We start from the raw sequence: 24,278 nt of genomic DNA, 5'->3' as shown, positions 1-24,278 counted from the left end.
ATCTCCAAAAAAAAAAAAAAAAAAGCCGCTTACTCCATTTCTTTGATCTCTGCTTATGCAATGAATGCTGCAACCAAAGAGGCCTAAATAATTTAATCATTGCACGTCTAATGCCTTACAAATAAAATATTATTAAAAATATAAATGATTATACCTACTCAATGGGATACATAATAAACTAATTTCATTTGGGGGACTTTTGTTTATTTATTTATTTATTTTTTTGCCTTTTGTTATATGTTTTTAAAGTATTTGCATTGTAGATATATAAAATAATTAAAATGTATGTATTTTGGAGACATAGGTTCTGGATCCTGTTGAAACAATTTGGGAGTGCTCAAGCTCCAGAAATTAACATGAAAATAGAATCAGATATAAGAAGGTGAAAGTTTCATTTATTCATTTTATATCACATTTTTTATAATTTTAAATGATAAAAAAACATATTTTATACAATCTTAAAAAAATATCAGTCATCAAATTATCTAATTTTAATAAAATTTTCAATTCTCTTAACTATTCCTTATTTCCTTTTAAATAAATCAATTGAACATACCTTATGCTAAGTAAATTTAATTATAAATATTCAATTCAATTTTTTTTCAAATAATAATAATTTATATGCCCTCATAAAACAAATTTCTCCCTTCATTTCATCATTGTTTAGAGAGCAGACCACCTTTAAAATTTTAAGATATGATTATCTATAACAAAAATATATTAACATATTTTACTATTTGAAATTTCTCATTGTAAATATACAATTAATGTCCACTTCCACTGGCTATGAATGCCATTTCTAAACTTACTTTGAATATCTTGAATTTTAAAAGAATGATTTGTATTTACAGTTATGCCATTGGGCATAGCCTCTCTAAAATTTTCATGCTGAATATTTTAACCGATTGGTAAGCCCACTTGAAGAAACCAACAGATACTCATACAATTGATAATCTCGTTTGCACGCTTTTTTTATTATCTATCAAATGGCTGAGAATGTGGCATTGGACCGATCAATATAACGATAGAGTTTGCCCTAACAAAAGTTTGTTCATCTATTTAATCTCTCCCTATTTGATCTTGCATCAACCCTAGTCTTCAATCATCATTTTGTGCCAAACAGAATAGAAATAGACATCAAGAAAAAAAGAAAAGAAAAGAAAAGAAAAGAAAATGGTCTTCTGCACTCGTGCAAGGAAATCTCTGAAGTCAGTTTCCTTCTCCGGGCATCCAACTTTCAAATTTCAGTTTGTCTCTTTGTCTTCTCCTTGGATTCATCCTTCGCCATGACCGCCGAGTTCCATCCTAGGGTTTTTACCCTTGTACCTTTCGAGGGTTTTTGTCCCGACGGAGTTTCCTTGTTCATCTCATTGTTGGATTACTGAGAAGTGAGCCAGTTTTGGGAGTTTGGGTGCGGAAGAAGAAGGGGGAAGAGTAAGGGGGACGTGAAGATGATCACGGAGAAGCCAAGCTGGGTTAGGCATGAGGGTATGCAAATCTTCTCGATTGACATCCAGGTGGGTAGTCTCCGGTTCGCAACTGGCGGGGGAGACCACAAGGTGAGATTTTTTTTCGGTTTTGTGTTCCTAATTTTGCGAACTTTTTTCTCGTGCTTACCGCTCTCAATTTATTCGTGTTTTGTTATTCTAAGTTTTATCATGAGGAAGTGATTGTTTTGAGGGGACTTAGTTCACATTTCTATATCTACCTTTGAAGGTCCTAGCGGATGTTGTTTAGATTCTTTTGCTTGGGTAGTGAGCTTTAAGAACTTACTGACTGCCATTAATAATTCTGCTACAATCTATGTGTACCAGGGAGAGGTACTAATGAAGAACGTTTTTTTTTTTCAGTTGTTTTCTTCATTGTTTTATGTATGGATTCTTTTCCAGCAAAAGTTGACTTTGCAGTGTAATTGTTTAAATATTTTTTGGTTGAAAATCTTATGATAACATTTTGCTGGAACTGTTAGCTCTTCCCCAACATCCAAATGTTTTGGTGCTTACAGGGAAGTTAACTTTGGTGTTTTGTATGGGTTTATGCATTTGGTCGGTTTCATCTGATTAGTTTGCATATCAACTAAACCAATTATTTTTGTTTTAAAATTCAGAAAATCGAACCAACCAAACTATTTTGAAACAAAAATAAACTGAATCAAACTTTTGTTTGGTTTGGTTCTGGATAAACCAAAATTTATATAATCTTAACAATGATCTAATTACCTTTAGCTTAAGAAATGCCAAGTAATCTTTTCTAAAATTTGCAATTTTGACATGTTGTATAAATAATATTCACATTGATCACCCTGTTACCTGCTTATTTATAGTTCATGGGTTCCGTTGATTTAATATTTGAAGAAATTTATATGATTAGGCTTTTTTTATTATATCGGTTTAAAAAAAAACCATACTTATAATAAAAAAAATCAAAGAAAGTTAAAATTATAATCAATAACTAAATAAGATTGGTTCATTTTGATTTTTCAGTTTTACCCACAGAATGCATGCCCTTAATGTTATGTGCTCTTTGTTGAGAGTAATTAAGTAATTCCTCTTCCAATTACCCTGATTAAATGGACGAATCTAAAATGGTCATAACTATTTCAATGACCCATTCTTCTTTATAATTACAAGAAATTAGTGATTAGTGTGTTATGCAAAAATGCGTTTCTCAATACTCTTCTTGTTTTGTTGTCTTCTTTTAGGTCCGGATATGGAATATGAAATCAGTGGGCAGGGATGGCGACAGTGACCAATCACAGAGACTGCTAGCGACTCTTTGGGATCACTTTGGATCAGTCAATTGCGTTAGGTGGGCTAAGCATGGCTGCTTTCTCGCATCCGGGTCTGATGATCAAGTGATTCTTGTATATGAGAGAAAACCTGGGTCAGGTACAACAGAATTCGGTAGTGGACAACCACCAGATGTGGAGAATTGGAAAGTAGCAATGACGTTAAGGGGTCATACTGCTGATGTGGTAATTAAATGCTTCCCCAACTTACCTGTATAGCCTAATCTAGGATAATTGATCTGTCCTAAGTCTTTATCTATAGGTTTGTCTAAGTTTGAAATTTGTTTTCCATGCTTGAAGTAGGTTGATCTTAATTGGTCACCAGATGATTTAACATTGGCCAGTGGCAGTTTGGATAACACCATTCATATCTGGAATATGACCAATGGCATCTGCACTGCAGTTTTGCGGGGCCATTCTAGCTTAGTCAAAGGGGTTTCATGGGATCCTATTGGAACGTTTATAGCCAGCCAATCTGATGACAAGACTGTCATTATCTGGCGCACAAGTGATTGGAGTCTTGCTCACAAGACTGATGGGCATTGGGCAAAATCAGTAAGCCATGAACTTTTTTAGCTATTATTTTTCAATTATTCTTTGAAGATCCTTTTCCGTTAATTATTTGAAGTTCCTGTCTCAGCTTGGTTCAACGTTTTTTAGAAGGCTTGGGTGGTCCCCATGTGGCCATTTTATAACTACCACTCATGGCTTTCAGAAACCGAGACACTCAGCCCCAGTGCTTGAAAGAGGAGAATGGTCTGCTACTTTTGACTTTCTAGGTCACAATGCACCAATTATTGTAGTGAAATTCAACCATTATATGTTCCGGAAACATTTTTCAAATGTACAGGAAGTTAAGGTTGCATCCACTGGGTGGACAAATGGGACTTCTAAAAATACAGGAAAGGAGCATCAACCTTACAATGTGATTGCCATTGGAAGCCAAGACCGAACAATAACTGTTTGGACTACTGCTAGTGCTCGTCCGCTGTTTGTTGCCAAGCATTTTTTCACACAAAGTGTGGTTGACCTTTCATGGTAAAGCAGTCTGTCTCCTTGCCTTCTAGATATTTTGTCATTTTAATTACCATTTCAGATCTTTATCTTAATCTTTGCCTTCCTTGATGCAGGAGCTCGGATGGATATGCGCTCTTTGCGTGTTCCTTAGATGGCTCTGTGGCTACTTTCCATTTCGAAGTGAAGGAACTTGGACAAAGACTAACTGATGCTGAATTGGATGAGTTAAAGAGAAGCCGATATGGTGATGCCAGAGGAAGGCAAGCTACTGTAGCTGAAAGCCCTGCTCAATTGCTGCTAGAAGCAGTTGCTGCTAAGCAATCAGCTAGCAAAAAAGGACCCTCTGTTTTTCAACAAAGTCAATCAATTAAGACTTCTACAGATCCTGTGAATCAAATCATTAACCAGCCAATGACAAAGGCCCCTGAAATGCTTGCTGATGATGCTAAAAAAATTGCAATGTCTGCCAATGACTCTTTGAATAAAGCATCAGCTGGTCGGATATCCAGTCCTGTTAAGCAGAGAGAATACAGACGTCCTGATGGACGGAAAAGAATAATTCCAGAAGCCTTGGGTGTTTCTTCACATCAGGAAAACATTTCTGGCACTGTCCAAGTTGCTGACTTCCCTTCCTTGACATCAGAACATCAGAAGGATCACTGCCGACAGATACCTGCTGACAATGGAGTTAAAGAAGTTTCATTCAAGAAACCATTCAACGCCAACACTGATGTGACTGATGGCACTGTGAAGTGCAACAACATTGGATCTAAGGAACGTTCTGGTATCACTGCGAGGGCAAATATTCATGAAAGTTTAGTTATTGAGAAGGTACCAGCCTTGGCTAACACAGATGGTAGAATGCATGTCGAACCTTCAGGACATCTGGGCATGCCAGGTTCCCTTGCTTCATGTAGTGCTCTTTCTATTCGAGTCTTCAATAAGAAAGATGATGATGATAGCTTGCCTATATGCTTGGAAGCCAAAGCTGTAGAACGATCTATGAATGACATGATAGGTGTGGGCAATGCATTTTTGACTAAGGAAACTGAGATTACTTGTACAAGGGGCACTCTAATTCTTTGGTCTGACCGCATATGTGGCAAAGTTACTGTCTTGGCTGGAAATGCTAATTTTTGGGCAGTTGGTTGTGAAGATGGCTCTTTACAGGTATCTTAACTTCCAACAATTGGAAGCCTGGCTGAAGTTGCATTTCCATGAACTTGGAACTTTGAAGATGATTGCAATTTTACTCGTTATCTTGAACTTTGAAGCTGATCAATTTTTCTAGGTTTATGTTCCATCTGTATTATTTTATTTTAACAGTGATATAGAAAATTGCACCACTAAAGATTCTTGATGTTTCAAATTTAGGTCTGTACCGAACGAACTCCACTAAAATAAACATGATTATGCTTAAACGTTAAGTTCAGCCTATCTGGTTGCAGTCACGGTGTTGGCCACTGCAGGTTTTTTTACATATGTGATTTAATTGTTGGAGTCTGCTATATTATGAGACGAAGTAACTTTTCTTGTTCAGGTATTTCGATCTATGAATTGTTTACAAAATGTCCTTAGGGAAGTTTGAAGCTCTAGTTGTAGGAAATGGCTTAGAAGCTTAAGATATAGTATATTATCATATTTATTTTAGCCTGTGTTCATGCGTTGGGTTGTTAAAATTAATTTTATGCACCATTGTGCTTAGGTTTAGTAAAGAGAGCTGCATTTATTATATTATTACTTTTTGGAGAATTTCTGCTGAATTCTGTTGATTCTATAATTTGTACTTACATGAGGAAGGTCATAATTGTTTAAGATGTAGCATGCCATCATAGTGGTATGCTACTAATGCCGTGTGTTTATGCTTAGGCTTCTTAGAGTTTGCATTTTGCGTGTAATGGGATTGCAGATATAATGTTCTTACCTTATGAGAATTTCTCCAAATCCGGGCTATTCTATAATGTGTACTTGACTGTGAAAAAAGGGGTGCTGTAAGATGGAAACACATCTGATAAATTGATGATGTTCTATTGCCATACCATATTTAGGTTTTATTAGTGTGTAACCTAATAGATATGTTCAAATCAATATTGTTAGCATTCGATGTTTAGGGATCTTGATGCTGCTGATTGCAATAATTTCATTTCTAAAGAAAAAAAAAAGTTTGTTTTTTGCAACAAAATGCAAATTAAAAAAGAAGGGGATACTTAGTATACTATTGATAAGTCTCAATCATTGCACTTCTACTGAAAGTTTCATCACCTTTTGAGAGAAAGATGGTCCATATAGCTAAATGCAAGAGGGAATATGTTTTCCTTGCAGTCTCGTTGATTTTCCAAGGTATTATAGAGGTTTGTTTAGAAATCTTAATATCATGCTTTTAGAAATATTTAACATTTGAACATGATACTTTGCTGATAGTTATTTCTGCTTGAACTTTTATTAATTCTTGAAACGTGATAAGAACTTCTACTTCATACCTTGATAGGTGATAGGAAACTTCGTTAGAATAGCAGTCTTAGGATTTGTTTATACAGTTCTAATTTTGTTTCCTTTCCAGATATTATGCAAATTATAATATAATTGATAATGTTTATTCAAAGAAAATAAGCTCCCTTGATTGATGGCATCATAAGAATCTTGTATCAATAGAAGTATCTTTGTTCCCTTGTTTCCATCAAATTCTAACTTCAATCTATTGTCAAAATGACACTTCATTAACTTAGCATCCATTAACAGGTGGATTTAACTTGAGTGTGAGATAGGTTTGCTATTTAATTTTGTTTAAGATTCTTTCATCCTCTTTTATTATATATTTTGTACATCTTGACAGAGACCATTGCAAATATTATCCATTATAGTATGTTTCTCAACGGTCAATGGTATGCTTTATGTATATTGAACAACATTCTACCTCGAGAATATTCATTCCTGCATTTTTCTGTTCCCAGCAAAGATTTTTTGATAGATTTTTCTGCTAGATTTGCTTCGTGGTTTCCGTTAGGATACAGTGCAACTTTCATGTTGCATGGTCATATGTTTCGTCCATTATGTTATCCCATTTTTATGATTGTTGAGTTTACCAGATTTTAAATTTTTTTAGCTTTTTACCGAGAACCTTGCATATGCATAGATCTTGAAAAATGATTGCCTTAATTTGTTCTTGATAAGGTCTATACAAAATGTGGAAGGCGCTCCATGCCTGCCATGATGATGGGATCTGCAGCAGTTTTTATAGACTGTAGCGAGTACTGGGAACTGCTTCTAGTCACAAAGAGGGGATTAATGTATGTTTGGGATCTTTTTAACAGATCATGTATTCTTCATGACTCTTTAGCTTCTCTGGTTTCTTCAAGGGAGGAGACTCCATTAAAAGATGCTGGTATGGAACTTATGATCTTAAGCTTTGTATCTGAGATATTAAACAAACTGGGCTAAATCTCGTAATGATTCAACAACTATTTTTCTGCTTTTGAATGGTTATACTAGAGTTAGATTTCCACGCACAGCTTGTGTTGACCATCCTTTCCTTCTTTCTGATATGTAGGTACAATCAGAGTTATATCTGCAAGGTTTTCAAAATCTGGGTCACCCCTTGTTGTTCTTGCATCTCGTCATGCATTTCTTTTTGATATGGGCATGAAGTGTTGGCTGAGGATAGCCGATGACTGCTTTCCTGCTTCAAATTTTGCAAGCTCTTTTAGCTTGAGTTCTATTCATAGTGGTGAACTCGGTAATTTGCAAGTTGATGTTGGAAAATTTATCTCACGAAAACCAACTTGGACTAGGTCTGTCTAATTTATACCATTTCTTTCATTTATTTGGCCAAAAACTGTGGAGCATGTCATCTCATCTTTTTTTATTTCTATATAGAGCGCTTGATATACCATGGCTAGGGGATGTTTGAGTTTCTACAAAGAAAATGCATGTAAAATAAACCCTCTACAAAGTAAATGTGCCATCTTCATTGCATTTATTTTGCAAGGCTTTTGAAGAAAATGAACTATGAAGTAACTGCACTTTCAACTGTCAAAGGGTTATTTAATCTTGGTTGTTATCTTTGAGCACGTGAATTAAAGGTTATAACTGTTGGATTGATCCTCTTATGACACTTATATTGTAATCGATGTGTCTCCTCTTTCTATTATTGCTATTGGCCTATCTTCTGAAATTTTGTTTTGTTTTTTTTCATAGCTTTTCTTTGTTTCCATTTTAAGCATTTTGCAAAGTTTAATAATTACTTTTATGCTTTGTATAGAAACGAGCATTAAAATTGAAAGTAATTTTTTTGACTCTTCTACACCAACTTATCAAACAAAAAATTTATTTGCATGTGGATGCTATACTCTGCATCGAGGTTCACTAAACCAATGTTGACCAATGTATAATACCCAAAGGGAAGAAACGAAAAAAAAACCTAATGCCCGGCGAATCCACGAAATCGTGCCGAAATCCCGCTGCAAACGGTGCCGCTCCAGTCGATTCTCTGCGGTTCCTGCTCAAACTCCGCTCGAGGAGGTTCATTCGCTTCGTTAAATACTCACCCGAGCAAAGCCTTAGGTTGCTCTTCCACTCTCACGAACTCACGTCTCTCTCCCACGACGCTCTCTAGCTTCTCTTCTCTTGCCAAATCCCATGACCTCCTGCTCGACTCTAGCCGAACTCCTCCAATCCCGAAGCCTCCTCCCTCTGCTTCCACGATCGCAAGCCTCGACATCTCTCCGCCTCCCTTCAGTTCGCAGAGAGAGAGAGAGAGAGAGAGGAATAGAAATCCCTACCTCCATAAACTCCGGCCGAACCTCTTCCTCCCTCCTCCGATCAAAACCCGAAGCAACAACGTGAGCTCTTGCCGTGAACGTAATTCTCCCCTCACGCGCCCTTCCGCGGCCAAATCCCGTAAATCCCCTAAACCGAGAGGAGAGGGGGAGGATTTTTATTCTTGATTTATTATTATTATTATTATTATTATCTTTATTTATTTTAAATTATAATTAATTAGTTTAAATTATGAATTAGTGCTAATTAATTAAATTTAGTTACAATTAATTATATTTAATATTTGATTAAACATAATTAACCAAAGTTAATTATGTTTAATTGGTCTTAATTATCATTTTTTAATTAATTACGAATTAATTTTAATTAATTAAAATAGTTATAATTAATTATCTTTAAGTAATAATTAATTATTATCAATTATTAATTAATCATAATTAATCTGATTTAATTATGTTTGCGCGTGGTGGGAAGGGATCCCGGTGCGGCACCTACGACGAGGCGGGGTCACTCATAAGTACCCCCGAGCGGGGGGAAAGCAAACTGCTTTTTTTTTTTTTTCAAAAATGCTTTTAAAACCAATGCACGCCTTTGTTGGCGTGGTGGATGAAAACTAAAAATCACCGCGGTGTCTCACAAATACCAACCGTGCACATCTTTGTTAATGTGGCGGGTAGGCGGCCTCTTGGTTTTTCTCCTAAACAGGGGAGACGCCGGGAGGCTACCGAAATTTTGTCCAAAAGGACAAGGACTTAGAACAAACAATGGACTTTATTTGGACATCAAATGAACCATAATTTGGGTCTTGAATCAATTGTGAACTCAACTTGAACTTGATTAAATAACTCAAGTGAAGTCGAATTGAACTCAAAATTGAACACACATGGGCAGTAGGGGACTTAAACTTGAATTTGCAATCAAGTTTGTGAACATTTGAACCACAAAGAACTCAATTTGAAGTTGGACTTGGACACGAACTTGACTTGAACGAAACTACTTAAATTTGAACTTGAATGACTTGGACAACATGGAATTTGAAATCAATTTGCACCAAACTCAATCAAGAAGAACTTGATTCCATCTTGGACTTAAATTGAGCTTGCATAAAGAACCATTCCTTGAATTTGGATAATCTTTGAATGATGATATTGAAATCAAATGTGAATATGTAAGTAAGGGACTTTTGTTAAGCAAGTCTCAATGTATATGAATGATGAATAATGAAATTTAGATGATTCAAAGTGTCCAACCAAGTTGACTTGCAAATGAGAGCAAGTGATATCTATATTGATCATACAATCAAAGGCTACTATAAGGATTTTGTATGAAGTGTATGATGAATACGGTGGCACTTTCATAATCAACATATGTATGCAAACAAACTAGTGGAAATCCACAAGGAATGAAAGTGTAATCAAATGGAAATTGTTCATCATAATGGTTTCGTAAAGGATTTGTGTTGCTCATCATAACACACACAAGCGAATGTTACAAGTTGCCAATCAACATGCATGGGGAGATTATTGATGAGTACGATCCATTCAGCAAGTCAATATTAATACACAAAGTGAATATGCTAATTCTACCTACAAACAACGAAACCAGTGGTGCTTCATAGATGATGAATCATTTATGAATAATAAAGATTGGCATACACATGGATATGGTAATTCTTTAATAAGAGACATTATAAATGTGATGATTTGCTAAAAACTATTGAAATGCTATGAATACAAAGGAGCATAAGTAAAACATATAAGAAATGGTGATAAATAAAAGCACCTACAAGCTATGTAGCAAGAGCCGATAAATGTTGTAATGCTCTTGTAGTCAATCACCATTCAACATCAAGCAAATATATTGGACCTCTACAAATAAGGATAAAAGATCTGCAATGCATACAATCTCTCTACTGACATAGATGTATGTATAACGTGCCACCCCTATGTAGATACATAAAGACTACAGTAAATGCAGTATCCTGTAGTCAACTTCAGTCTAAGGATGAATACATATACCTCCAGCAGTAGTGGATGTATTATAAAGACCAAAATCACAGCAGAAGGCATAAAGAACACAAGTTCCTATGACTTTAGGCAGGAGATTAGTTAGTGCACTATGATCCACTTGCAGAAAGCAACAATTATTACACGACAGTCTACCCGTATAAAGCAGCGAACAACTCTATTTAGAAGCTGCTATGCCACGCCACCGGATCCGCAACTTCTATGCAAGCGGACAGAAGGCGTCTACAAGTACTTTCAAAATACCCCCACACGTGCACCGTAGTTTGTATACACATAGGTACACTAAAAGGGGTAAAAGCAACCATAACACCGGCATGGGCCTCGGCGAGCGTGTTATTGGTACACACGTGACGTCTAAGGATGCTGCACGGGTTATTAAATTTAAACCCGATCCTCCTAGGCAGGTAAAAAGGAGTAGACATGGTATAATTATAAAATGCCCCCAAACACCCATATGAGCCCCGACGAACATGTTATTGGTATACATGTGACGTCTAGGGATGCTGCGCGGGTCAATAAGTGAATTCTAATTCGAACCTGATCCTTCTATACGAATCAATAGGAGTTGATAGGGTTCGAACCTTCAAACAAGTACACGGTTGTGGCGGCCAGTGTATTTGTTTTAATACATTCATATTAGGCATTCAAGGCCTATAAAAGGCATAAAACCTACGAAACCCGATCCTCTATCAGCAAGTTGATAGGGTTAACAAGGTTCAAGCTTTAAATGAAAATAACCCCAAACACCCCGATGATGGCCATGTTGAATGTAAATCTCAACCGGAGGGGTTCATTCCAAATATTTTTCAAATGCTATACCAAATTCTACAAAAATCCAAAAAAAAATTCAAAATCCATCCCAAATGCCAAATATTTAAAATTGAAATTCAATCATCAACCACTCAAAGAAAAATCCATCCACCCTCCACAACAGTTTGCCAAGGTGGATAAATCTAAAAACTACTTCAGCTCACAAAGAGTCAAGTGCCTAGTCGAAAATATCACTAGGATCCATTCTCAAATAATCTCCTGCTAGTAAGGATGTGGTACGTGTCCTCTAACCGGCGGTTTTGCCGCCAAATGGCACCGCAGGATAAACGGTTATGACCCGGGGCCCTCTGAACCGAGTGGTTTTGCCGCCAAATGGCACCACGAAATACCGGTTATGGCTAGTGCCAATACGCTCCTTAGTGACATCAAATCCTTGAGACATGAATCAATAGGATATGATCGATAGGGCACAAAGCCCTCTGTTAGCTAAGGTGGATTTAAATTTGTACCCTTAAACAAACATTCACCCCAGGTCTACAAGGTATCCTTAGATGAAGCAACCCATGGTTGCCGACATGGATCCTTCTGTCAGGTTGGGTCGACTACCTCCTCTGACTAAGTAGACTAGGGACCATGATGGCCCGGGATGATGCAACCATGGGATCTTGATCGGGTCCATTATCCATTCCCCCACCATCCGCTTTAAGTGAAAGGTGGTGAAATTTCAATTTTAAATATCGAAGCATTTAAATTTCCAAATATCAATCATTTAAATTCCAAAATTTCGAAACCTCTAAACATCTCAAATATCAATATCTATGCTGCTACTATATGCCAGATACTACGTATCTCTACATATCTGATTGACGACTAGCCTTAATCGAAAATTCTCTCTCGTTATCGGGAGGAGAAATTAACTATAGGGGCTTGCGCCTATAGGAAACCAAAACTCATATCATAAAGTCCTCGCAAAATGAGGGCGAAATTTCTGGGTAGTGTCTTATCTACAAACCCATCTGCCTTCCAAAAATTTACCCCGAAACTTATTCCGTTAAAACTCCCTCGCCGAAGAAAAAGCAAATAATCAGTCGCGGGCGGAGGCCGGGGCCGAATTTTCGGAGCCCACAACCAAACAGTCCTTTGTTGCTTTTTATTTTATATTATATTATTTTTTATTTGGATCATGCTCATATTCTCACATTTTCTTCTGGGGTTATGTTATAGGGTGACGGATGATGGGGTGCAAACACGTGCTCATTTGGAAACCCAGCTTGCATCTGCACTGGCTTTGAAGTCACCTAACGAATACCGTCAATGCCTTCTTGCTTATGTAAGGTTTCTAGCAAGGTTAGTTCCATCCTTATGCTATGTTTCATGACGTTTTTCCATTTTTTTCCAAGAACCAGGTTTGCTTAATGTGAAAGACTCTATTAAAAAAGTATTCTTCTTGGGTTGCTGATGCAGTATGGTTAAGTTAGGGTTTAAATATGCTAGCGTGAAGATATGCAAAGTTAATTGAGGATTAATAAATCAAAAGACACCATTTAATTTAAGAACTTCTTTTCTTTTAATGCTAACGAATGATATTAGAATTACAACCCAACTGATAATGAAATAATTGAAATAATCTGTGAAAATTAGTGACGATTCAAAAGCATGTAAAATCAATGAACAATTGCCAGTTAATTTCCACAAATTGAATTTCTAATGTGCCAAATTTTAATTAATCAAGTTAATTTCAAGCTATGTTGATGGAGTATGATTAAGGAATGCAACAAAAACAACAACAATGAATGAGGTATAAAAATAAAAAAAATTATGCCTCATAGCAGTACAGGGAGATACTTCTCATAGAATTTGGTAGTCACATTTATATTGCACTTAAATGAGTCACCCGTCCAATTTGCACACAGAAGATTTAAGGTTTGAAAGATAATTTTTATAAAGTCACAAATTTTAAAATTACATGCCGCAGAACATCAATTTTAGATTCCTCTTTCTTAGGCTAGTGAATATGATTGACATGGGATTAGCTCAAGTTAAATTGAAATTTAATCCCAAAAGAGAAGAGAATCAATTTTAGCATTAATTCTAAGTCCCATATATTTCTTATCCATTATAGCCAAAAATCTGTCATCAAGTCCCACAAACATTATCAAATGGCTATAGTAATTAATTTGTGAATAGCACGAAATATCTCATGCACATCTGACAAACAAGTAGGAACCATAAATCACTAGTGTAAGCCTCTTGGAAATCACAACTGTCATACAAAAAAGCCACAAGTTGTACAATATTTATGCACCTGAGAAAACTCTTCACAACGACATTAATAATATTTCTAAAATTAAGAAACAAAATGTGCTCAGTTTGGGAAAAACCACTATGATGAATTGAGCTTTTGATATGTATGAGGCAAATCATGAAAACTTTTATGCTTCCTTTAAAATAATGCATGACTCATCCCCAACATATTTGTAATGCCAAGGCGCTACCTCTGGAATTCATCAAATTCTCATCATCTAAAATAGCTTCAAGAATAAGAACATCAAACCTTTATACCATTATGTGGGGTCGGCTACATGAATACCTTTTCTGCATTGTATTATCTTAAGAGTCAAATTCTCATTTAAATCTAATAAAAAAAGGTCATTTTTATTATTTTCTAACTAAGTCTTTTAGGTCTACCTCTACCTTTTTTAACATAATCCAAATCTAATACATCCCTCTCCTAATAGGTTATCAAACAACTTTAAGAGTAAGGACTGTAAAATTAATTTGTAGAGTGTTGTGCGAATTCATAAGAGATTAAAAAAGGGAAGAATATAAGGAATTTATTGCAAGCTTATGAAATCTGTTAGACCGGTCCACTGGACCGGTCCAGCCGGTCCAGGCGGGACCGGTTCACGGGAGAAGATCGCGAACAGGCGGAGAAAACAGCCGCCTGGGCGGAAGCTGCGCGTGACGCACGCCTTGCGGGACGGATTTTGGAAGGTTTTTGAATGGATTTTAGGAGGGAAATTGATTGTAGGGATTGTTTAGGAAATTCCTTTTGAATTGTATGCATTAAATAGTAGATTTTCCTAGGTTTTGAGTATCTTGAATTTGGCTGAAATTTGAGATCTCGTAGATTTAGGTTTTCTTTGGGCTTTAGCGGCGTCTAGAGATTTGGGAGAGATCGATCCTCCTCTCGAAGTGAGGATCAATTGTATCTTTTCTATTTTCTTTGATTTCTATTGAAATACAAGTAATATCTTGGGTTTTTCTCCTGTTTTCCCCTATTTCCTGCTGCGTTTTCATCGAATTCCTGCTGTTTTGCTGCTGTGGACAGCAGTTGGCTGCTGTAATTTTACGGGTTTGGGATAGAAACACTTGCGAATCCAAGTGTTTCCTATCAAATTGGTATCAGAGCATCGATTTGGGACCATCGGCGGCTGAAAACCTGAAATTTCAGCTGGTTTTTGGCATTCAGAGGAAGATTTCTTGTGATTCGTAGAAAGAAAAATGGCTGGAAAGAAGATCGAAGTCCTAGAAGGCGAATTTGGCCAATTAAAAGCAGATTTGGAGGAAAAATTCCTTGAAATCACCGCCAATAATGAAAGGTTGGAAGGGAGGTTCGCGGCGATGGAAGAGATGATGAAGAAATTACTTGAGATGAAGAATTTCCTCCCTTTTTCTATTTAGTTTGTTTCCTAATTAAATCCTAAGATTAGAGGATTTTAATTACCTCTTCCCTCCTTTATTCCCATTTGTTTGAAATTCTAAATTTCAAATCTTCTTCATTCAAATTCCACCAAAAACTTGAAATTGATGTCAGATTTGAACTAATCTCCCCCCAACAACTCCCCAACCCAACTCTCTCCTAGATTGTGACCTAGAGGGGATTTCCTGCCATCACAACACTGCTGTCGGGCCTCTGGTTGATCCATGAATTGCTTTCCAGAAAACTACAGCAAATTAACTTGCTGTCCCAAAACCCAGAGTTTCAATTTTGCTGTCCAGAAAGAATTCTAGCAAGCTGCCCTTGCTGTCCAACAATCCGGGAGCTTCCGTTTGCTGTCTAGAAGTCTTCACACAGCTGCCGTCTTCTTCATATTCGGGTAAACTTTCTATTGACCAAGAATCTTAAGCGCCTATTGTCCTTTAGTGGCAACCTTGTTATTGTGTAAGTTTTCTCCTGCATGAGCCTAGTTCATAGAGTGTGAGTGAGGGAAACTCAAAGATGAAAGTTCTATTTGTTATGTGACTGATTCTTGTTATTTGCATATTTAGTTTTACTATCTTTTGTTGTTATTTTGAATCATCCTGTTAACCTAAAACTGTAACTGCATGCCAAATCAAATTTACAACTATGGAAACCGAGAATCTAATCTTAAATGAAACATTAACTTATAATTGTATCGCAAACACAACTTTCTTATTAATCCCTACAATTCTTGTTGTTCGTTTTACATCATCAGGTTCTTACCGTTTGTGATGAAGAAGGAATGGAAGAGGGCATCGTCTTTCCACCTTTCGGACAAGGTGGATCTTTGGGAGGGGAGTATTGTTAGACCGGTCCACTGGACCGGTCCAGCCGGTCCAGGCGGGACCGGTTCACAGGAGAAGATCGCGAACAGGCGGAGAAAATGGCCGCCTGGGCGGAAGCCGCGCGTGACGCACGCCTTGCGGGATGGTTTTTGGAAGGTTTTTGAATGGATTTTAGGAGGGAAATTGATTGAGGGATTGTTTAGGAAATTCCTTTTGAATTGTATGCATTAAATAGTAGATTTTCCTAGGTTTTGAGTATCTTGAATTTGGCTGAAATTTGAGATCTCGTAGATTTAGGTTTTCTTTGGGCTCTAGTGGCGTCTAGAGATTTGGGAGAGATCGATCCTCCTCTCGAAGTGAGGATCAATTGTATCTTTTCTATTTTCTTTGATTTCTATTGAAATACAAGTAATATCTTGTGTTTTTCTCCTGTTTTTCCCTATTTCCTGCTGCGTTTTCATCGAATTCCTGCTGTTTTGCTGCTGTGGATAGCAGTTGGCTACTATAATTTTACGGGTTTGGGATAGAAACACTTGCGAATCCAAGTGTTTCCTATCAAAATCATGTCAAATAAAACACATTGAAAATTGACTAATGCTATATTATTTGTTTTTTTAAATATCAATCTTTAGGTTTTAATTCCAATATGTTTTAAATTACTTTTTGATGGACCGGTTGATTTGATTGAGAGGGAATTAGGAAATGTCCTAATTAAGATGGAGTTGTTTAGGAATGTTTTTAATCAAAAGGAATAAATTAGGAGATGTTTCCTAATTGAAGAGAGCATATACGGGGGCTGATTAATTAGGAAATATTTTCTAATTGAAGAGGGCAGATTTTGAGGCAGATTTGGAGGAGATTAATTATGAAATGTTTCCTAATTGAATAGTGCTGATTTAGGGGTGGATTTGAAGCGGATTAATTAGCAAATGTTTCCAAATTGAAGATGACAGATTTAGGGGCTGATTTGGGAGGGACATAATTAAGAAAATAGGAGGGAATTGGGGGAGAGCTGTTTGGGTAGTTACTGTTTATTGTTTGCTTTAAATAGGTGATTTTTCTAGGGTTAGGGATAGGTGTTGTTTGCTGAAATTAGATTGTTCTTTTGGTGTTTGGGCTCTGCTGGCGACCAGAGGTTTGGGAGAGCCAGATCTTCCTCTCCAATTGAAGATCCACTTGTATTTTGTCTTTTCTTTCATAAATCTTTCAATAAAAAAGTATTCGTATGTTTTATTCCTGATTTTCTTATCGTTGGTTTTTTGAAATTGCTGAAATTAGATTTCAACCAAGGCTAAAGGTACCTAATGGAAGCCTTTTTGAATTTAAACGCACAATAATTTTATCACCAGGTTTAGACTTCATATGCCTCTTGTTTAGTTCATCATAAGGCTTGTGATTATCATAGTTAATAGCTAGATTTTTTGCAAATATTGTCATGCAGTTCTTGTATATGACCATATAACTTGAAGCAAAATATAAACAATTTAATATGAATCCTAAGAAATACTAATAATGATCTATAATTAATTATTAAAAATAAGATGCTAAAGAAGTTCCAAGCAAACAAACCTCACAATTATGGTATGCTGATATGGACAAACACCTCCTTTATGAAAAACTAAAATAACTTAAAAGTTATTTGTGATTAATTAAGCACCTTTTGGATTGACGAGATGGTTGAAGTTTTATATTTTAGGTTTCTTTTATTACATTTACTATTAACAAATTCTTTAAAATACTGATGCCATTTAGCTCTTATCAATGGGGTTTATTCTATGAATTTATACCATTTTATCATGAACATTAGTCTGATCATCTACCATAATAACAATGCAGACAATTTATCGACCTTTGATTCAACAGTTATATATTATATATGATGTGTTCATTTTCACATTTAGAAAATTAGAAATAGACTCAATTCCTATTGGGATTTCAAACATAAATTTTATCCTATGCTTAATTTCAATTTCAGATCAAAATTTGACTCTTGATTAAGCATAAATATCAGGTTGTGAACATGATCTATTGTATGTGCAAATTCAGATTATAAATGCAATTCATTTATTGCATCTAAAATATCATCAAAATAGTATTTATGAACTAAAGTTTTTTTCCATAAAATGAAGTTCAAGCTTACATGACTCTTGCATTTATGTATTTTCAACAAGCTTTAGTTGAGACGCTTCCAATTTTTCCTTAGGAATAAATACATATGATAATCTTAACAAAAGAATAGTTACAATATCCCTTAATAATTAAATCTATAATTAAAACCTCATGCAATAATTTTTGTGAATTGTTGCCTGGTTCATTCATAATTTTTTATCTAAGACCTTTAGTAAAACTAATTATAGTAATAAATTAGTGTAAAGATAAATAAAATTTAGCTATATGATCTATAAATCTTACATAATATTCAAACACACTTATTATTATCCTTAAATTGATCATCTTTAAGTTTATAATTTAGAACAACTCTTGATAATTTAGTGGCAATATTTCACCAAAATGATTGAGCATATTTCTCTAGTTTTTATTTGACTAAGCTTTGAGAACTATACAAATTATATTTTTGAAGGAATCTTTCAAATAATTGATTCATGTTGATTTCTAAATCACACCTCTCATCGAATGCATAAATGCAATTTTTAACTTTTCTATAGTTTGATATTACTTTTTTTTCTTCTATAACTACAACTTACCCTATTTTGTTTAAATTGAAGAATTTAGTAATTTTCTTATTGAGTTAATTGACAGGTCCTACATTTAAGTGACATGATGATGCAGTCATAGTCTGGAAGACCAATTTGATGTAGGATAGTTCATATTAAGGTTTTCTTATATAACTAATAAAATGCTTAGTATGAATTTATGCAAATGAAATTGAGGATTCACGGCATAATTCATCAATTAATTTAGAAATTTATTTTCTTTAAATGTGAATAAAACGGCGGCCTTAAATGGTTTGGTAACATAAAATGACGGTCTTCTAATGACCCGGTTAGAAAAGTAGATGTATTAGATTTGATTTATGTTAAGAAGGATAGATGTAGACCTAAAAAGACACGGTTAGGAAATATTAGAAATGACATTTCTTTATTAGATTTAAATGAGGATTTAACTTTTAATATGTCACAATAGAGAAAAAAGATTCATATAGTTGGCCCCACATAGTGGAATAAAAGCTTGATGTTGTTGTTGTTGTCAATAAGTAGAATTAGAATCTATGTACATCAATATGTGTCATATTTTTTTCGTGTCCCAATGTCCATATCATTGCATCATATAGATTTTGTGAACAAACTAAATACATGTATTTTGCTAATAATTTTAATTTTAAGAGTATATTGCATAAATAGCTTAAATAAACCTATTTCTTATCTTTTTTTTTTGAACATATATTATTTAAATAATTTAACAGCTATTTAATATTATGTTTGTTTTTTTTTTCTTTATTTTATTGTGAAATTTTTAAGATGTTTGTTTAGGATGATATGATTTCAAAAAATTGATTTATGGCGTTGCATAATCTTTATGTTACTTTAATGGTGTGCATACCAGATTCCAGTGATCTGACTTGCTTGACATATAATTTGCACGCTGAAGCATACAACATCTCAGCAATGCTTCGTTTTCTTTAGTAGTTTGAATAACAATCTTTATTCCACTAGTCGGGGTTTGCATTGTGGAGCCTTTTTTTTGCCCTATTAGCAGAGCGGGTTTCTTTGAAGTACTAACAAAATCAACTTTCATTGCCATTTCAACATTTTCTATGCTCTCCAGTTCCTATTATACGTGCTCATGTTAAACATTATTTTGCCATCACATCGTTAATTATCTCCTCCACTATGGTCCTTACCATCATGCATCAATCTTTTTCCATATGATTTCTGCTTTAATTAGCTCATTTTTCTGGATCATTTCACCTTTTGAAGATACAAAATTACTTAACTTATTAAATTTTATTAATATCTACAATAATTTTCATAGTGGATTTTGGTCGCAAGATGACATAATAAATTTTTTTTACAAATTTGTTTATAGTAACTAGTGAAATTTTTCATTTTGTTCAACTCATAAGACATGGGTTTGAACTCTTGACCTCTTATTTGGCAGTCCTACTTTTACCCACCAAACTCCCAAAACTGTAGTGGTTAGAACAAATCTGTTATTTCAATCGTCACACAAATATCAAGTTGATATTGTTTTTCCATTTTTAGGCTTAAAAGGCCTCCAGAAGTTGTTCTATGATTGATTTATATAGTCATTTAATTGATGATTCTGGGAATAACATGTGATTTTCGCTTTATATGAATTTGGTTAGTATTGAAATAGTTTTCTAGTTTTTCCATGGTTTTAATTTCCAACTTTAACCAATTTATTTTGATTGTTTTGGATGGTAAACTCATCTAGACCAGTCAAAATTGAACTATTTTCTGGGATCAACTTACATGTTTATTGCCCAAAAATATAGTCTTGGCACCCAGCTGTGGCCTGAACTGGTGAACAACTGCTGCTGATCTATTCTGGCCAAATCTTGGGCTAATTTTCTGTTCATTTTTTTCCCCCAAAAAATATGTGTTCTTTTGAGGATGTGAATTTTAAATTTATTGTTGAGGCACTGAAACCATGTAAGTTGTCATCACTCGACTACTTAACTTGGTGAATTTAATTTCTATGGTATTTCATGTGTAATTAGACAGCTTATACGAAGAGCAGTGCATACAAATACACAGCTTCTAGGTTAATTTGTTTTAGTTTCTATGGATCGTGTTTTAGGCTTCTTAACTTTCTGTTATTAATCTCTAATATAATTCAAAAAAATTTAATGTTCTTTGAAAACAAATATTATACATTGAAGGCTATTCTTGTTTATCTACTACCATATATATATTCTTGCGCTCCAAAGGAGGATGAAAACCATTAAAGATAAATTTTATATTTTATTTCTCAAGTAATTCTTGATAAATAATTTTATGTTGGAAGGAGGGTATAAATTCATATTCTGTGAAGCTATTAAGGCAAATTATAGATATGTTTAAGTGGATCGCAAGTTGTTAAATATAAATGTATGCAAGTACAAATATTTTTCTTAAAAGTTATAAGTGTGTACAAACATGTCTTGCTTAAAGATTGGTACATATTAAAGGCACCATGATCTGAAAGATACGTCCATTTTTAAGTGTTACACAAAAACAATATTTAGCATTTTCTCCATGTTAAGAGCCTTCCTGTCCTTGGGGCAGTTGTGGGTGAATATGCACCATGGAGGTTAGCATCGAAAATGAAGAGGACAGCAACGATAGGACACTTTGGAGGTAGGAATAGACTGTTAAGGACGGAATGACCCACAAGAATAGTAGGACAGTCTGCAGCATAATGATAGTGAGGTTGGGAGGAGAGCGGAATGTCTTTTTGGCAAAAGATTTGACTTTTATTACATGGCAATTTTATCTATTAAATGAAATAGTTCCTTGGCTAACAATATTAAAGGGTTGGTAGTTGATCAACAAGTTGTGGATGTAGGTTCAATATTCAAATTTGTCTTGTCATTCATTTAAATTTTTTGATCATTTATTATACAGTGAATTTAGGTACAGAATTAGTGATGTTTAGTCATTATACGATTCCAAGTAGCATTTAATTGGTCACTGAATATTAGTTATATATATTTAAAGAGATTGCCCCCAACAAGTAAAATTTACTTAGCATTTTTTTTATTAGATTTAAATGAGAATTTGACTCTTAATAAAATACAATGGTGAAAAATGATTCATATAGCCAACCCCACATTGTGTGATAAGGCTTAATGTTACTGTTTTTGTATTATTTGTCTAAAATATGAATTTTGTGCCAGTTTACTTATTGCATTTCAAAGAATTAGAAGGCATAAACTTTATGGAGTTTTGCTGAAATTTAAAACAAGCCTGAGTTGACATAAAACTGATTTTAGAAACTTTTGGCTTTTTAATAGCTTTTTGCAAAACTCTAATGCCATTTCCCCTCTTGCTTTTTTTTCGTTACTGAGACATATGACAACTATTTTTAACGTTACTAGGGATCACATGAAATGATAAAGCCTTTGTTAGAATCATCATTGTACATTTATGAATTCTTCATTGACCAAGGATGCATGTTCTATGGATTTCTAGTGATGAAACAGGAAAACAAGAAAACTTTTAACATATTCACTGAAAGAAATAAAGTTTGTTCGTTATCTAGGTCTACTTAAGATTCCATACTACAGGAATAATCCTATAACTGTTTTTTTTTTTTTTTTAAATGTTGTAAACATCAACTATTGTATGTACTTGCAAATTCTTGTGGCCGGCTGTTGATGACAAAATTCTGCTTGTTGCAGTACTTATGTTGATATTTGACTCCTAAAAATTCGTTGACTTGTATAAATTACTATTATTCCGTGGATCTGACGAAATTAGATGTAGGAGAAGATAAGTAAAACCTATACTCAGTTTTCAGTTAGTTTTAAGAAGGAAACTTGCTGCATAGCAATTTATTGGTAAATTTTGCTTTTTGTTCTTAATTTTTCCTGAAAGAGAACTCAAGCGAAGAGGGAATGTTTGAGATTTGGCTTAAATTCCTGGTTTCTATTGTATTTGTGCATGTTATATCATTATCCCACGGGAGTCTTAGCTTCTGTCCCTTCTCCTTGCTTATATTTTATTTCAATCTTCTTTAAGCTAAACATTATATTAATATTGCAGGGAAGCAGATGAATCCCGCTTGCGTGAAGTTTGTGAGAGCTTTCTTGGCCCTCCAACAGGCATGGTTGAAGCTGCATCCTCTGATACAAAGACATGGGATCCTAGTGTTCTAGTAAGTCCACCACAAGCATCCCTTATCGGCCTTATCTTTCAGCTGGATACACTCATCACACCCACAAAAATAAAATGGAGAAAAAAAGAAGAAAATCTTTGTATCAGAATATCCATAAAAAAAATTTATTTGGTTATCAAAGCTGTTAGATTTGCTTAGAGATGAGTGGAACATATATCTAATATATATTGAATTAATCTCAAAGCAAATTCAATGAATTTGAAACGTTTATGAAAGAAATATTGGTCAGAATATCTTGATCTCTTTTTCTTTAAAAGCAAGAAATCCTTAACTTAGATTCTGCATAAACAAAAGCACGACATATCAAACAAAGCACTGCATATGAATTTAGTTGGACATTTTAATTATTGAAGTACTGTTTATCTTGCATGGACCATTTATGCAGAAATATATGATCAGGAGTCGCATTCATAATAGAAACGAAGGTGCTCTAAGACTAGCTTTTTGAATATTTATTTTTTGTAACTACAGGGAATGAAGAAGCAAAAACTTCTTAGGGAAGACATCCTTCCAGCCATGGCATCAAATCGAAAAGTCCAGCGGCTGCTAAATGAGTTCATGGATCTCTTATCTGAATATGACGCCGTTGAAGCTAACTCTGACCAAATGGAATTCGTAACAACAACAAAGGATGCCAAACTCTAGAGTATTGCTTAGGTTTCAAATCAACCTTGTTCAACAATCAGCAAGCTTTTAGTTTTTATGTAGGATATGCATAGCAATATAGAGGAAGCCAGTTATTTTTCCCCCTCCTGACACTAGAATGCCATCCTTGCTCCTCAACACAAAATGAGATTTCTCATAACACCTTAATCTTCATGTAACAGTTGATTTTCCAAAGACAAGATTTTTTTTTTCTTTTTTTGGTATGAATAGGAAAAATCTGTAGAAATAGTTTCAATTAAAACCTAACCTTGTCATGCTTTTTGTCAATCTATATTAATTTGATCCGCTGTATTTATGACTGTAATGATTGAAGAGGAAAATGCATTTGTTTTGTTATGTGGTAGACCTGCAAATTGTGCAGCTGAAAATGTTGTAAATTTTAACGTTGTCTTATGCTATTAGATGTACTTCGAACTTGCCTGAACTCATATTTGCTTGCTTTATATGGCTGGGTAGATTCAAGCATGTGATGATGAACCTTCTTTGCCTCTTGGATTCAGCGTTTTTTTTTTTTAAAGAACATTTTCAATGCAACCACAAGTTAAAATCATGAATAATATAATTTGATCCAACAAAGAGATTTGCAGTTCAAGTTAGGCATGTAAAATGGGTTAAACAGGTTAGGTTTTGATTTAATTCTAAATTAACTTGATCTGAATCTAATTGATCCAAAATCAATAAATAGATTAAAAAGTTGGAGCTTGGCTTGACCCTCATGCGCTTGGGATGATCCAAATTAAAATGGATAGCTGAAAGAGAAGCCACTGGAATGAGAACAACCAAAATTGAGAAATTAGTTTAGTTAGTGGTGAAATGCTACGACCATCCCAACGGTAGGCCAG

The 24,278-nt window shown here is 34.7% G+C and overlaps 1 protein-coding gene across 3 annotated transcripts; it reads left to right on the top strand.

The window, feature by feature from the left end:
* Positions 1–956: 956 nt before the first annotated feature.
* Positions 957–23,860, top strand: LOC110095301 (protein HIRA). Of its 3 annotated transcripts, XM_020820780.2 has the most exons (10): positions 957–1,559; positions 2,702–2,974; positions 3,092–3,343; positions 3,429–3,826; positions 3,919–4,975; positions 6,977–7,187; positions 7,353–7,593; positions 12,604–12,726; positions 22,638–22,749; positions 23,242–23,860. In XM_020820780.2, the coding sequence occupies exons 1-10, from the start codon at positions 1,452–1,454 to the stop codon at positions 23,413–23,415; spliced, it is 2,949 nt and encodes a 982-aa protein (XP_020676439.1). In that variant the 5' UTR covers positions 957–1,451; the 3' UTR covers positions 23,416–23,860. The 3 variants fall into 3 exon arrangements, with proteins under 3 accessions (XP_020676439.1, XP_020676440.1, XP_020676441.1); XM_020820781.2 differs by lacking the exon at positions 957–1,559 and having other exon boundaries at positions 2,834–2,974; positions 3,089–3,343; XM_020820782.2 differs by lacking the exons at positions 957–1,559; positions 2,702–2,974; positions 3,092–3,343 and having other exon boundaries at positions 3,429–3,544; positions 3,639–3,826.
* The last annotated feature ends 418 nt before the right edge of the window (positions 23,861–24,278 follow it).

Source organism: Dendrobium catenatum, unplaced genomic scaffold (assembly GCF_001605985.2).
Source record: "Dendrobium catenatum unplaced genomic scaffold, ASM160598v2 fragScaff_scaffold_1448, whole genome shotgun sequence".
Taxonomy (NCBI): Eukaryota; Viridiplantae; Streptophyta; class Magnoliopsida; order Asparagales; family Orchidaceae; genus Dendrobium; species Dendrobium catenatum.
Note: the sequence above shows the minus strand (reverse complement) of the source record. Positions and strands in the feature narration are given on the sequence as shown.

Excerpts from the sequence above, each read along its gene's own strand:
- LOC110095301 (XM_020820780.2), top strand. The coding sequence starts at position 1,452 with ATGATCACGGAGAAGCCAAGCTGGGTTAGGCATGAGGGTATGCAAATC. Across the intron at positions 3,827-3,918 it reads AGTGTGGTTGACCTTTCATG|GAGCTCGGATGGATATGCGC; the intron begins GTAAAGCAGTCT and ends TCCTTGATGCAG. Across the intron at positions 22,750-23,241 it reads CATGGGATCCTAGTGTTCTA|GGAATGAAGAAGCAAAAACT; the intron begins GTAAGTCCACCA and ends TTGTAACTACAG.